The sequence below is a fragment of the Rhamphochromis sp. 'chilingali' genome (genome assembly GCF_963969265.1).
Source record: "Rhamphochromis sp. 'chilingali' genome assembly, chromosome: 4".
NCBI lineage: Eukaryota > Metazoa > Chordata > Actinopteri > Cichliformes > Cichlidae > Rhamphochromis > Rhamphochromis sp. 'chilingali'.
The window spans coordinates 36105441-36119671 of record NC_137948.1 but is presented as its reverse complement, the minus strand read 5'-3'; the positions used below and the strand labels follow the sequence as shown (position 1 = coordinate 36119671).

General features: G+C 37.4%; 1 protein-coding gene across 1 annotated transcript; it reads left to right on the top strand.

Annotated features, from left to right (window-relative positions):
* The first annotated feature begins 452 nt into the window (after window positions 1-452).
* Window positions 453-12771, top strand: LOC308395881 (ras-related C3 botulinum toxin substrate 2). The gene is made up of 7 exons (XM_080880919.1): window positions 453-590; window positions 6740-6811; window positions 8782-8899; window positions 9785-9847; window positions 10479-10638; window positions 10945-11078; window positions 12275-12771. The coding sequence occupies exons 1-6, from the start codon at window positions 556-558 to the stop codon at window positions 11073-11075; spliced, it is 579 nt and encodes a 192-aa protein (XP_080737045.1). The 5' UTR covers window positions 453-555; the 3' UTR covers window positions 11076-11078; window positions 12275-12771.
* The last annotated feature ends 1460 nt before the right edge of the window (window positions 12772-14231 follow it).

Sequence of the window (14231 nt, the reverse complement as noted above, 5' to 3'; positions counted from 1 at the left end):
GTGAGTAAGTGTTATGTTGTGTAAACCAAGGGAAATGTGTGAGTGCATGTCTTTAATTAATGAGGTTTATGGAATTCAATCTTTTATAGTAAATTGAAATTTGAGGTAGATTAATTTTAACTTCCATATGTTCCGGACATGCTGGTCTGCATTTACTGAATGGTAAATGCCCAAAAGAAGAGGAAGTTTAAAATAAAGCTCTTATTGTTCGCAGAATCTTCCTCTTTGTAGCCATTTCACAGCTTCTTCTCTCTTGCAACAGAGACTGCTTTTCAACACCCTTCACATTAATTTTTTTATGGGTGTCTTATTAGTATTGGTATCTTTTCAGCTTAAGGTCTGTTGTTTGAAAGAAAAAAAGAACAAAACAGGAAGAAGGCGATGAGTGCAAAAATGAAGGGAGAGAGGCTGAGTAAGAAAAAAAAGAAGCAGCAAAAGAAGGGGGAGGGAGGTGTGCAACAATTTCCTGTAGTTGCATGCTCTTCAGCGTCTCTCGGCCTTCCTCTCTGAGTCTGTTTCAGAGTGAAGAGCACAGACGAAGCTGAGCGGAACAGGATGCAGGCTATCAAATGTGTGGTCGTGGGAGATGGGTATGCTATTATTTTACTAATTTTAACCAGTGTGTTATAAATTAAAGGGGCCTTCAAGCTTTGAATTACACAGTGGTCGCCCAGCTGACGCATAAATGGGGATTGGCCTCAGGCTCTGAATTTCAGGGTAATCAGATAGAGCTGTCAAAGGTTGTCACATGGTAGGAGCAACAGTTTGATCCACTTCAGCGAGATTACTGTGCGGTTCAGCGTAAAAGTGTAAAAGAAACTTCTGTACTTGTGTTTTATGTCCAGTGTTAACATGTAGATCTTAAGGTGTGTATTTGACAGCGGTGATTCACACTGAGTGCGCTGGATGAGCCATGCAGGCCACAACATGCAGGAAAATGCTTTAAAGCAGCAGAACTCCTCTTCAAAGATGAAAATCCGATAGATGCCACAAAGATCAGTTGAGAAAATACAAACAAAGTGAGAAAAAAGTATGACTAAAAAAAGAAGAGGCAATAAAGAAGCAGAAGCTCAAACGTGTAAATGATTAACCTCATTGTGTTTTTGACATCTGAAAAGTTGTTGAATTTATTTGCCCTAAAGGGTGAAATGTGCTCGCGTAAGAAGTTTGGATGAGCCACCGTCTGCCATCAAATGCGTTTATCGTTGAAGGTGGGGCAAAATGGCTGGCTGTTAAAGTGAAGGGAATTGTAAAGCGGAAGTTCTACAGTTGTTTCTCAAAAATAGTTCAGTAAACACTTTAACACATGCAGTTCACCATCCAGAGGTAGCACACGGGTACTGCAGCGTGTGTGCAGAGCTTCCTGGTGTGTGACACTGATTTAAAAAAAATGCAGAGAGAGAAGCCGTAACAGTGACGTGTGTAAATATTTGGAAAGGGAAACATGTGGTGTTGGCTCTATTTCATTTACCACGCTACATTTACATAAAACCCTTTTTTTAAATTGAAAGCCTTTGATTGTCAGCTAATGAAAAAGACCTTGCATGAAAAATAACAGTTCAAGTGATTTAAACAAATCCAAAACATGATTTAAGTTTTGACATTTAAAAAAATTAATTGTGTGTTTTCTCAAATATTCTTTGTAGTGTTCAAAACAAGCATCAATTATTGGCTGTTGACAGGAGACCAACAGTAGTCAGGTTTTATGTTAACCATACTTTGATAATTTTTTTGTTGTGTTTAAATAACTTGTTTTGTTGTTTTTCTTAAGAAGCTGTTTTTTAGTAGCTGCCAATCAAAAGCTTCCATTAAAAAAAGGTTTTATGTAATTTAAGTGTGCTAAAGTCAATAAAGACAGTTCACTAAAAAGAAGTGACAAAATGTGTAAAACAAACAAGCATTAGTAATAATAAGTCACTGACGTGAAAATATGCTGCTACAATAAACACTGCAGAGGTAAACATGCTGAACTTTTTGTAGATCTTGTTTCATTACTTCTGACTCCGCTCCAGAACTTGACCTAGATTTCAGTTCCGCCTTTATTACTTGTTTCTTTACAACTAGTGCTGTGTACAAACTAGTACTGCAAATTTTACAATCCAGATACCAAGTAAATACAGGGTCAGTACTGCGGATACCAATACTCGCACTTTTAACCTATAAGGAAAGCCTATATAGGTAAGTGCAGTGTATCACGACTTATGAGACATGCCATTATTAATTTGCAAATTCTAAAAACATTTGAATGATTTTTACTTTCCACAATAATTAGAAAAAACAAGAAAACACACCTTTTAGTTTCTCGTGAATTTTCAAACTGGGTTTTTTGGAGAACCAGAATTAACTGTTCATGTCTCAAAAGCACGTTGGGTCAGCTTCTGTTATTAAATATTCTATAGGGTACAAATAAAATAGACTTGCAGTCAACACAAAAAGGTTTAGACCTTTTTTAATAGGTTGTTTAAGGAATATTATGTCATGTGCAAAAGAAATAATTTATTTAACAGATTCAGTGGACTACAGACTGAACTTAAAGCACTTAATCAATCTGATACCAATATCTGTGTCTGTATCAATATTTGGATTAATTCGTTCACCTCTATTAAAAACACAACACTAAGACAAAGGCAGTCAGTTCACTTCAGTGGGTTACACAAGCAGGAGGAAGAGCTTGGAGATGTGCCCAGTTTTACACCTGCGCCCATATGAATAAAAGGAAATATTGTGAAAAGGTTTTCAAAATGTTGCCTTTTAAAATATTTGAAAGCTACATTGCAAATACCCAGCCAGCCCTTTGGAAAGTCTGTATCGTTTCATGTGACAGCCAGAAAGCTAATGATGCTGGTGGTAATTTCCACATTTATTTCTCATTTTTGATCACCTCTGCTAGGCGCTAACAGTGTATATATAGATACATACACACAGTAGTTAAACTTAACTGCTGATGGAGAAGAGGAAGTCGGTTTCATGTTGTAGGGAAGTCTGCTGCAAGAGTCGTGGTATTTACAGTTTAACAGCACAAGCATTTAAATGCAATCAGAGCTCATCAGCTGTGTTGCAAAATCCATCTTCTTTAACCCATTTTACTCCACAAATAAGAGTTTTAAATAAGAAATAATTATTTGAAATAATAATAAATAATTTCAAATAAGAACAACAGAAGTAATGTGAATGATTTAAGTGAATGGTTTAATTAGCAGCCAAGTTAATGAACATCCTACAGTCTGATGACTGACTCATTAAAACCTTACAAAACAAACAGGTGCGTTTAAAGGCAAATGGGGCAGTGGGTTATAAATGTTAAATTAAATATAACACTAGAAAGAAAATAAATTTGGAGAGCCACACCACAGCTATTTGTATTGTACATAATTTGACAGGTTTTCAAGATAGTCCTTGAAAAGTAGAGATGACAGCAGCTAACTTGCTGTTTTTCAAAGAAAGCATCATTAATGTGCCTGAACTGAAATAAAATGAAGTTTCTGTCTATTGTGATTCTTATAGCGAAGTCGCTTTTTCTCGGAAAAAGCTAGCGTTCTGTTGCTTTCTGCTGGCAGGTCAGTTAAGGACAGAAACACGTCCCTGTGCAAGTGTATATAAACATTTCTGAAACTTACATGGGTGTATAAGCAGTAGCTGGTTGTGGTGGTTGAAGCTGACCTCTGTCAGGAAATTGTCTGCTGCTGCTGTTTTCATGCCTGAAGTCAAAATGTCGGATGTTAGAAAGTGGCTCGTGGTGCTGTCACATTCCTAAAACTCAGAGAAAGACAATTTACCACTGGTTGCTGCACATACAACATTTTTAAGGACTTGTGAGCATGAAGGTGGAAGCCCAGATTTGTACTTCTTGTTATATTAGACAGTCTCTTGCATGCCTTCTTTCCTGTCTTCCTTCTCTCACCCCAACCGGTCGCAGCAGATGGCCCCGCCCCTCCCTGAGCCTGGTTCTGCTGGAGGTTTCTTCCTGTTAAAAGGGAGTTTTTCCTTCCCACTGTCACCAAAGTGCTTGCTCATAGGGGGTCACATGATTGCTGGGTTTTTCTCTGTGTGTATTATTGTAGGATCTACCTTACAATATAAAGCACCTTGAAGCGACTGTTGTTGTGATTTCATGCTGTATAAATAAAATTGAATTTAATTGACTTCTCCTGCTAAAGTGAGTGCTGAGTTAGCAGTTATATGTGTATGTGTTAGTCCCCATAGGGAAATAGTTCCTCTGCATTTAACCCATTCACGCAGTGAAGCAGTGGGCAGCCACCAATGCAGCGCCCGGGGAGCAGTGTGTAGGGACAGTACCTTGCTCAGGGGTACCTTAGGGTAGCCGTTCAGTGGAGTTGAACCCCCGACCTTCCGATCATGGGGCCACCACTCTACCTACTGAGCTATATGACAATTAAAGCACAACAGTTATACAGCTACAGATATAATTTGTAAAATAAAGTAAACCTAATGAGTAACAAAAAAGTCAAGCCCCCTTTGAGAAATTAAAGTTTACTCAGTTTTATTTTTTCTTACATGCAGTTGTAGAGCTATGCAGCTAGCTAACTGACACCATTTGGCCTCAGTCTGGTTGAAACCATTCATCACCATATATTCACTTTTTATTCTTTTTAGACGGGACCAAAAGAAATGAAATGTCACAATAGGTTAAAACGATAGGATAAAACATGTTCATGGAAAAGCAGATTATGAAGCAGACAGAGAGAGATGTGAGGCAGAAATCTTTTTTCTTTCCTTTTTTTTGAAAGCTCGGTGTGGCCAGTTCCTGTTTTCAGCTCAAACCGATGCTTCTGAAACAGCGCGGTTCCTTTTTGACTCACACACGACCACAAAGCACACGCATGTAATGCTATACTTATGAGACCCTTTAGTGGCATTATTTAATGTGTGACCCACATCCCTGACTCAACCTCTGCATTCGACCTAAACCCTGTTTTAACCTTAACAGTGAGACTAAATCTTAAACCCACACGAGCCTTTGGAAAAAGTTACAAACTGACAACATTTCATCAGACTCGACCTCTAAAACTCAGAGTTGTCCTCACAAAGACAGAAATGCTCACAGGCACTCTGACGCTTATCTGCGTTGCTCATATCACTACTGAGTCATCTCGTCAGCAGGGCTGGTCTTTTTTAAAATGCTAACTTTTGGAATGACTGTCATTTTGTAGTTTCTGTGTCATGCATTTTTTTTCTAGTCAGAACATATTTGGATTTTATAATTAATAAAAAATTTAATTCACTAGCCACAAAGTATAAAAGTTTGTTGTTGTTGTTGTTGTTATTAATGTTGGTGCTGAAAAACACTAAAATATATACTCAGTACACTTGTACTATAACACTAAGCAGCCATGAAAGTAAAGAAACGTGCTAACAAGTGCACCCACAGATCCCTCAATGGAAGCGTCAGTTGATAATAATGATGTGTCATCCCTTCCATATTTTTGTATAACTACTTTTAATAATATACAATATAATAATAATACTTAAAAGAATTAAATATGAAAACCAAAAATTATTTTGTATATGAGAAATATGCCAACATGTTTATTTGATTTACATATTAAACATAAAAAGGTTTTTGGGGGGAGAGAATGGGGGAAGCTCAATTTCTTCTGTCTGATAATAGTTCAAAGTTCCACAAAATTATTAATCTTATTGTGGGATTTTAAAATATTTCTATTGTGTTAATGTGGTTTGAGTAAAAGGTGGGAGTATGTGAGAGTTTCGAGCAAAACCATCGAGAAGACCAGTATAAACCTGCTTTATTTGACAAACGCTTGTACGTCACAAATGTCTTTTATGGCACAGAGTCACAGGCAGACTGAGAAAAAAGGACGAGCTGATGGTTTCCTTGCAGACTGGATTTGCTTGGTTATTTATGTAAGCAAAAAAAAAAGAAGGTTATTTATCAATAAGTGTGATAAAGACTGATCCAATCAGGGGTTCTGATCTCCGTCTGTCAGATAAGAGACTCTACAGAATTCTGTTTATTTATTTATTAACCTTTATTTAACCAGGAAAAGTCCCATTGAGATTAAAAACCTCTTTTTCAAGGGAGTCCTGGCCAAGAGGCGACAACACGTTGAAATTTGATGAAACAAAAAGACTGAAGCCACTCCTCCTAGCTTATGACCAATCAGATGTATCCAGAGTGTAATCAACATGAAATATGAGTGCTGCAGTGAAACCAGGCCTCGAGTTCTTTGTGCTGCTGTTGAAAATGCTGGCAGCAAATCTGTGGAAACTAAATAAGAAGCAGGCTAGCTGATACTTGCTGGATCACCTTGCAGGCAGCCATGCAGTTTCATCACTGTGGATGTTGGGACAAGCTGAACACAGATCACTGAATTTCTGCAAATTAGAAACACAAAAACACTGTTTACAGATGTCAGCGTGCCCATGAAATCTGTATTTGTTGAATGTTTTGTTTTTGACCGTGACAGTATTTTCGAACAATGACGTCAACAAAGGAACTGGGGGAGTTGCTCACAGAGTAAATATAATGCACTTCCAGAAAACATTTAAACTTGGAGTGTGACTGATGTGTATAGGCGTGCATATTGCATCATCTCCTGTCAGTACTATATTTTTTTTTCTTTATATATATATATATATATATATATATATATATATATATATATGGAATAGCAACATTTACTGTCTCTTGTGTTTTTTTCTTGTCATTCTCTATGTCTCTTTCCTGATTTCTCTTTGTCTTTTTACTTGTGTTATACAGAGCTGTGGGTAAAACATGTCTTCTCATCAGTTACACAACCAATGCCTTCCCCGGAGAGTACATTCCTACTGTGTGAGTACTACAAACAAACATCTACACACACAGAAATACAGACATAAACACTTTCGCGGTCTCTCTGTGAGGCACCTACAGGTACATGCGCATGTCTTCATTGATCAGTTGTGCACTGTGTCAGGACACACGGACAAATATTATAGAGAAGATGCACACATGTGCTGCAGTCCATCTGGAGATGTCTGACTGTAACACAGGCAGGTTTGGGCTGGCAGCAGCCTGCAGGTTATTAAAACATATTTGTGGTTCAAAGCGTGTTTGATCAAACGTCAGCTGCTTTCTGCACACGGTGAAAGAAAAGAGGAAAGAAGTGAGATGGGCTTTTCTTTTTTTAAAACAATAAATATCGCTGTGCACCTGAGGTCCTGACAGCGCTGGAATTGAACAAGTCAAGTACTAGAGTGTTGTATGTCCATGCAACACAATAGTTTTGCTACATTTTGAATGGACATTTGAACAGCTTAATGTAAAATTCAGTTAAATATGAATCTAATATGTGAAGTATATTTAAATGCATTGTTTTTATATAAACTAACCTTCTCCATAGTAAATGTTTAAAAAAGATAACAATATTACTCGATTAGCAACTGTTTTTCAAATCCAATCTGATCCATTTTCCTGTATACATTTATTTATTTTTATTTCCTGTTTATTGTAAATATTCTTGAGGTTTGGGCAATTGGTTTAAAACACTATACAACCTTTTTGGCCATTAAGTCTCATTAATCACTTTGCTTGTTGTTTCTACAGTTTTACAAACCAAAATTAAAAGTTTTAATTGGCAAATTAATAATTAGCACAATCTATAATGTAAACAGTCAGAAATTTAAGCCCAACTTGGAATATGCAGGACATTAGAATATTGAAAGAAATATTGAAAGAAATAAAATGAATATTTCTACAATGATCAGCACTTTTACTTCAGCAAAAAATTGAATGCTTCTTCCACCAGTGGGTGCTGGTGCCTACTTCAAACTTTCACATAAAATAAAAAAAATAAAACCATATAAAGGAACACAGTCCATAAATATTACATGTAAGCCATATTAGAATGAAGGCAATAAAAGATCTAGGGAAGCACAATAAATGATTATTAGACAGGTTATATTAAACCTCAGATCTTCAGTGATGTAATGCTGCACTCTGCAACATGAAGGACCAGAACTTCATAAAAATGACTATGAGTCATCACATTTACTTCTTCAGGTGCAACTATTTAGCAACATGTGAACCCACCGTATATTAAACTGGAAACCCAGAAATATAAACACCAACATTGAGAAATTAAACTGTTATGCTTCTTTGTGACCACACGAGGGCAGCCCTGCCTTATTATGTGTCATTGTCGTGTTGAGGCTGTGTGCAGGCAGTAGTGATGGCAAGGAGGACCCAATGTGCAGACACTCGGACCCAGAAAGTAAACTCAAACTCAGTTTTATTGCTAGATGGCAAACAGAGAACTGGCAAAACTGAGAATACAAAAACTAAACTGAAAATAACAACAACCTGAACTGGCAGACGGACAGATAGAAAACACAGCATGAAATGAGGGTAGATCGCGACACAAGAACACTAAAACTCTAAAAAGAAAACACACAGAGAACCTAAACTAAGAATAATCCTATAAGCCATTAGGCAAAGCTAGAATATAATGAAATAAACAAAATCAAAGAGCCAAAAACACAAAACACTGGGTCGACGACCCAGGCACCCTAACAGTTATGCTCTTATACTAGACATGGTTAATATGACTTGTGTGTCAAACTAACCAAAGTAATGTTGTTGGTTGATGTTTTCGTGAACAGTGATATTTCAAGTATGGTTGTAGTTTTTTCCCCCATTATAGGAGTTTAACTGGTTAAACAATCAGTGAACTGAAGGATTGTTTAATTAATAAATAACCAATGAAATGAAAGGCTGCCTGAGACTGGTTGACCAATCGTTGACCTTCTCTTCTCTCCCCACAGATTCGACAATTATTCAGCTAATGTGATGGTGGACAGCAAGCCGGTCAACCTGGGCCTCTGGGATACAGCTGGACAGGAAGATTATGACAGGCTCCGCCCACTGTCCTACCCACAGACGGTACAGAATCACACATACACACACAAAGCACTCGTACAGCTCATTAGAACAAGGGGGTTTTAACATTATGTGTTATAAACAATGTGTATCATATGTACCACTTACTTTCATGCTTTTAGCCATGAGATAACTACGATAAACACACAACATGTGGTAGAGTAGCTGAAGTAGTTGTTTTACATTTAACCTGATCTTCTCCACAGTAGAAACGAAACATAATTTCGTCCTTTCGAAATAAATATTTCAAGTCAGCACTTGTGAAACTGCATTCTCAAGGACATTTCAAAAAACCTTTGTCCCTAATAAAATAGCCGACTTTAATAGATCCAAAACGTCCAAAACAGGAGTTACGCTTAGTTTTCAGTAAGGACACAGGGGTCTGAATCCAGTGTTAGACCATTTTTATTAGTTTCTTTATTAGTTATCATGAGTTATTAGTCAAGTTTATGACTTTATGACTTGCAGTTTAGTTTTGCAAGTTTCTGTTTATTTGGGTTTAGGCACCATGACTAATTGATTAGTTTTAGGTTAATATAGACCTTCTGTCAGTATTACAAAACTTGCCAAAAGTGATGAGTGCTGCTCAGTCTGATATCTGCCCAGATGTCTGAAAAGAAGAAACAGTAGAAAAATCAAGAAAATACATGGAAAACATGTTGTTTATTGTAAATATAAATGTTATAATAAATATAAACAAATGCAAGCAAGATATGCTTTCTTCCAGATGTAATGTGGAAAGCATTTCAATTTTGTGAGAACTCAACTTTTAGAGCTTGGCAAGAAGTAATGGACATAAAGTTACACAGACAGAACTTATATAACATGTCAGCTAATTAAAACTGCAACAGCTATTCAAATTCTTTGTCTCCTTGTCTCTCCATCCAGGATGTTTTCCTAATCTGCTTCTCCCTGGTTAGCCCGGCATCCTATGAGAACGTCAGAGCTAAGGTGAGTTTTGGCTGTTTTTTATGAGGCCTGTCTCTCAGCTGCCAAGGAACAAAATGTAAAAAGGAACAAAAGGAACAGAAATATGCAAATTTCTAACTGTGTTTTATTAAAACTTCCACAGTTGGTTAAATATTAGCATGGTAAGACGCTGAAAATAAAGTGACTGAAAGAAACAGCAGTAGATCTCATCAGGTAATACCCCAAAACTCCATGGAAATAGCTGCTTTGTGAGCAAGCTACTCCACAACACAGATTTACCAGTCATAGCCCACAACAATCACTGGCTTGTGGTTTACCTGAGAAAATAAGAGGGAGGAGAAAAATAGTAATTTATTATAGAGAAAAATAATAGGTACTTGGATAAAGAAATGGAGGAAAAACCCAAACAGATCTGAAAATAAATATGAATGAATGATTGATGCTGTGTGTGAGAGTTGGATGATGTATTTCTCTCATTTCATAGCATTGTTTTTCGTGTTAAGCCTTCATCCACCTTTCTGTAACACCTGGCATCAGAGCTTCATCTCCCTCCACCTTTGATTCTGTTTTTTGCCTCTAACACGTTCCTTGATTTTGCGTGTTCCCCTTTCTTGCCTCTTATTTAGTTTTCCTTTACTCTGTATTCTGCCAGTGGTACCCTGAGGTCCGTCACCACTGCCCCTCCACGCCCATCATCCTGGTTGGCACTAAGCTGGATCTGAGGGATGAAAAGGATACCATTGAGAAACTGAAGGACAAGAAGCTGGCGCCTATCACCTATCCACAGGGCCTAGCTCTGGCTAAGGAGATAGGTCAGTCACTCTTACTTTATTTGCTTGAAAAGCACTTTAAGATTTGAAGCTCTCCTCACCAGTGAAGATATGAAACTAGCAGATGAAGATGCTAGAGAACTTTGTAGCCTGACTGCCTCTGCAAATTTTTGTTATTCCCCTCATTTCCTGGCATCACAGTAAAAGTATAGTAGCTGTAGTTGACTATAGTGTTCTTTGAAAGTTGAACTTATTCTTCTCCACTACCAGCAAACCTTTCTTCTCTTACTTTGTCTTTGTAGTTCTTTCTCTTCTTTTATTAACATATATGTGTCTTCGCATGTATAGATGCAGTCAAATACCTGGAGTGCTCAGCCTTGACCCAGCGTGGTCTGAAGACTGTGTTTGATGAGGCCATTCGTGCCGTCCTCTGCCCTCAGCCCGCCAAGGTCAAGAAGAAGCCCTGCTCGCTGCTGTAAACGGTACGACTGAATAAAACACAGAGGAAGAGGAGGAAGAGAGATTAGACGTTTGAGAGAAGAGAGAAACAAAGTGAACTCGCTCATTAAATCAACACATAAAGTAGAGTAGAGGTTTGAGGGCTTCTTTTCTTTTCTTTGAACATAAGTCTGAAGCTATTCAATCAAGCCTTTTATTTGTCACATGCAATGTTTACATCTGCAGTGAAATTGGACCCCCCGAACATACATACGTATCAGCTCCAGCCTTGAGACCACAGCTGACACCGATATGGTAGCTGCATGAAATGATGGTGGTTTTCCTTTAGTGCGAACAACTGCATGTCAATTTCACAGTTGGTCTAACAGTCCGTCACTGATCTCTCAGTCTCCCGTTGGAGAGCTTCTCTGAGATGTTATCAATCTTGTGCTCAGAGAGCAGAGACTGCCGTGAGCTTCTCCAAGATCTTATCCATGCTGCGTTCAATGAGCCCATTTTGAGAAGTCACGACCCGTCCCATCATTTCCATCACAGCGGGCAGCCTTGTGGGGTTTTGAAAAGCCAATTCTGCTATCTTTGATAAGCCAGGGCCAAGCCAACTCCGAACAACAAGAACCCTGTTATCGTGGTTCCGAAAAGGTAGATGTCTACAATGTTCTCGATTGACAGTCCCGCCAGGCACACGACCCTCCAGTTCCTCCACCTGTCCATTGTGTATCCGGCAGGAAAGGACACTCGGACTTACTCAAGCCCAGGCTTCTCGTTGAGAAGAGGGTGTCAATTGCAATCAGGGACCAGTTGTTCAAATCCATAATTCCTCTTTTAGGTTGTAACAGACCGTGAGAGTCATCCAGGGCAAAAGTAGAAAAGTAGACGAGACTAGACAAGGACATTGAGAAGCCAAGCAGGAAAGAGAAGGAAGAGGGAGAGGAGAAAAGTGCGACTGCCTTCGTCCAGAGCCAAACGAGAAAGGAAACTGTAGACACTTATCACTAAGAGGTGATTCAGAAGTTTGTTCTTGCACATATAATGGACAGAAACATTAAAGAGAAAAGAAAAGACATAAATGAACACAACACAAGACAGAAAAGTTTCACATGCTTTGTACTCAATTTCATTTTTTTGCAGAGGAAAAATAAATTTGTCCTGAATATTGTTGGAGTAATTTTGTCCCACAGGCATCAATTTAACCCCATGATTTATGTGACCTTTGTTTTAGATTCTCACAGGAGCACAGAAGAAGAGAAAAGGACTGCAGACCCTGAAGAATATATGCAAATCTGCCATGTCTCTAATGTATATCTACAACTTTAAACAAAACAAAAAACAAAACAATGTATGGTGTGCAGGTTTGCTATTGTTTTAGAAATGCCAACGAGCTCTTAAGTCCAAATCCAGACGCTGCCCAGACAGGATTTCTTTGTAAAATATATCAGTTTAGAGATTATAGACCCTTTGAGTTTAAGTGTAAGTCTGAGAGCAGCATGCTGCCTTCATCTAAAGTACTGCCAACAATATATATGTGTTTCATGAAACCTAAAATAAAAATAACTTTTGTAACTGAAATAAACACAGTGTTTCAGTATGATTTGTTCACTGTGCTGTTTTCAGGGTGATGAATGTAAGGAGCAGAAATGGTCGTTTGTGCACAGCAAAATCTCCAGTGTTAAATTAACACTGGAGAGTGTCTATATGGGTCCACACCTCTGAGTGTTAAATACAACACTGTTGAGTGTTAAATTAACACTTTTGACAGTGTTATATGTTTAAAAGTAACCTAGTCAGTTTTGAAGATTAACAATGGCTAACACTGAGCAGTGCTGATTTCCTAACACTGGAATATTTCTAACATTTTGAGTTATTTTCCAGTGTTAGGAAATCAGCACTGCTCAGTGTTAGCCATTGTTAATCTTCAAAACTGACTAGGTTACTTTTAAACATATAACACTGTCAAAAGTGTTAATTTAACACTCAACAGTGTTGTATTTAACACTCAGAGGTGTGGACCCATATAGACACTCTCCAGTGTTAATTTAACACTGGAGATTTTGCTGTGTGAGGAAGCAAGCAACAAGCAAACTTGTGTCTGAATAAGATTTATTAACAAATGTATTATTTGTTGTGCTATTAAAATAAAAATAAAACATTTGATTGCACAAAAGATTCACATTATTTCTCCACAACATGTGACGTTTTGGATTGAATACCTATACTCAACTATGGGGGATATAAAATTCTCATTTTGATACAGCTGCTGATATCGCCTATACTCTATCCTTATTTACATATTGTGGAGAACAGCATCTTTTTCTGGTGGTGAGTTGAAAATGTTCAGACTCAAACAGCACTTTCAGTTTTGCAGTTTAATGTTTGACCAGCTTTTTTGCCAAAACACCTTCATGTTTCAATCATTTTAGTAATCCTGCGAACAGTTAATCATGTCACATGGTGCTCAAGTCTTCAGCTGTGATTTTATTTGTTATTTAATTAATACAGTTTAATGTCTTATAATATAGATAGCTACACAGGCATACAGAGAGATTGTTTACTTTATTAATCCCCAGTGCGACTGAAGATTAAACTGAATATAAAGCATTTAAAAGAAGCTCAATCTTAAACTCATAACAGAACAGTAATGTTAGTCCATATAAAACTGATGTGGAATATTTTCCTCTTGAATTATTAGGTTAACTTTGATATTTTGTGGTTAGTTTGCCAGGATGATGACTGTCATCCTCTCTGCCTTTCTGCAAGAGGCTCCATATGCTGCTGTTCTAGTGGATACTGTAAAAATAAATAAGCAATGATATATGATAATACATTATCATTAAACTCTTAACTATACAGTAGTAGTAAAAAATATTTTACTACTTTCCAAATATCAATGAAAGTATAGGCATTCATGTAATAATAATAATAATAATAATAATAATAATGAACATGAATTATGTTTCATTCACAAAATATTTTCTCTTGCCAGTTAGTATTGTATTGTAGTGGTATTGTAATTTTCAGGAGACTGATAGTAACAGAAATTGATTCCATAGACAAGAAATCAACATGGACGTGGACCGCCACACTGCAAAACATTTGGTCATTTTTTCTGAATGGTTTATAGTTATGACCCTATTAAGGATACACAGAAGACAATGGACGAATGGACAAAATAAAGCATG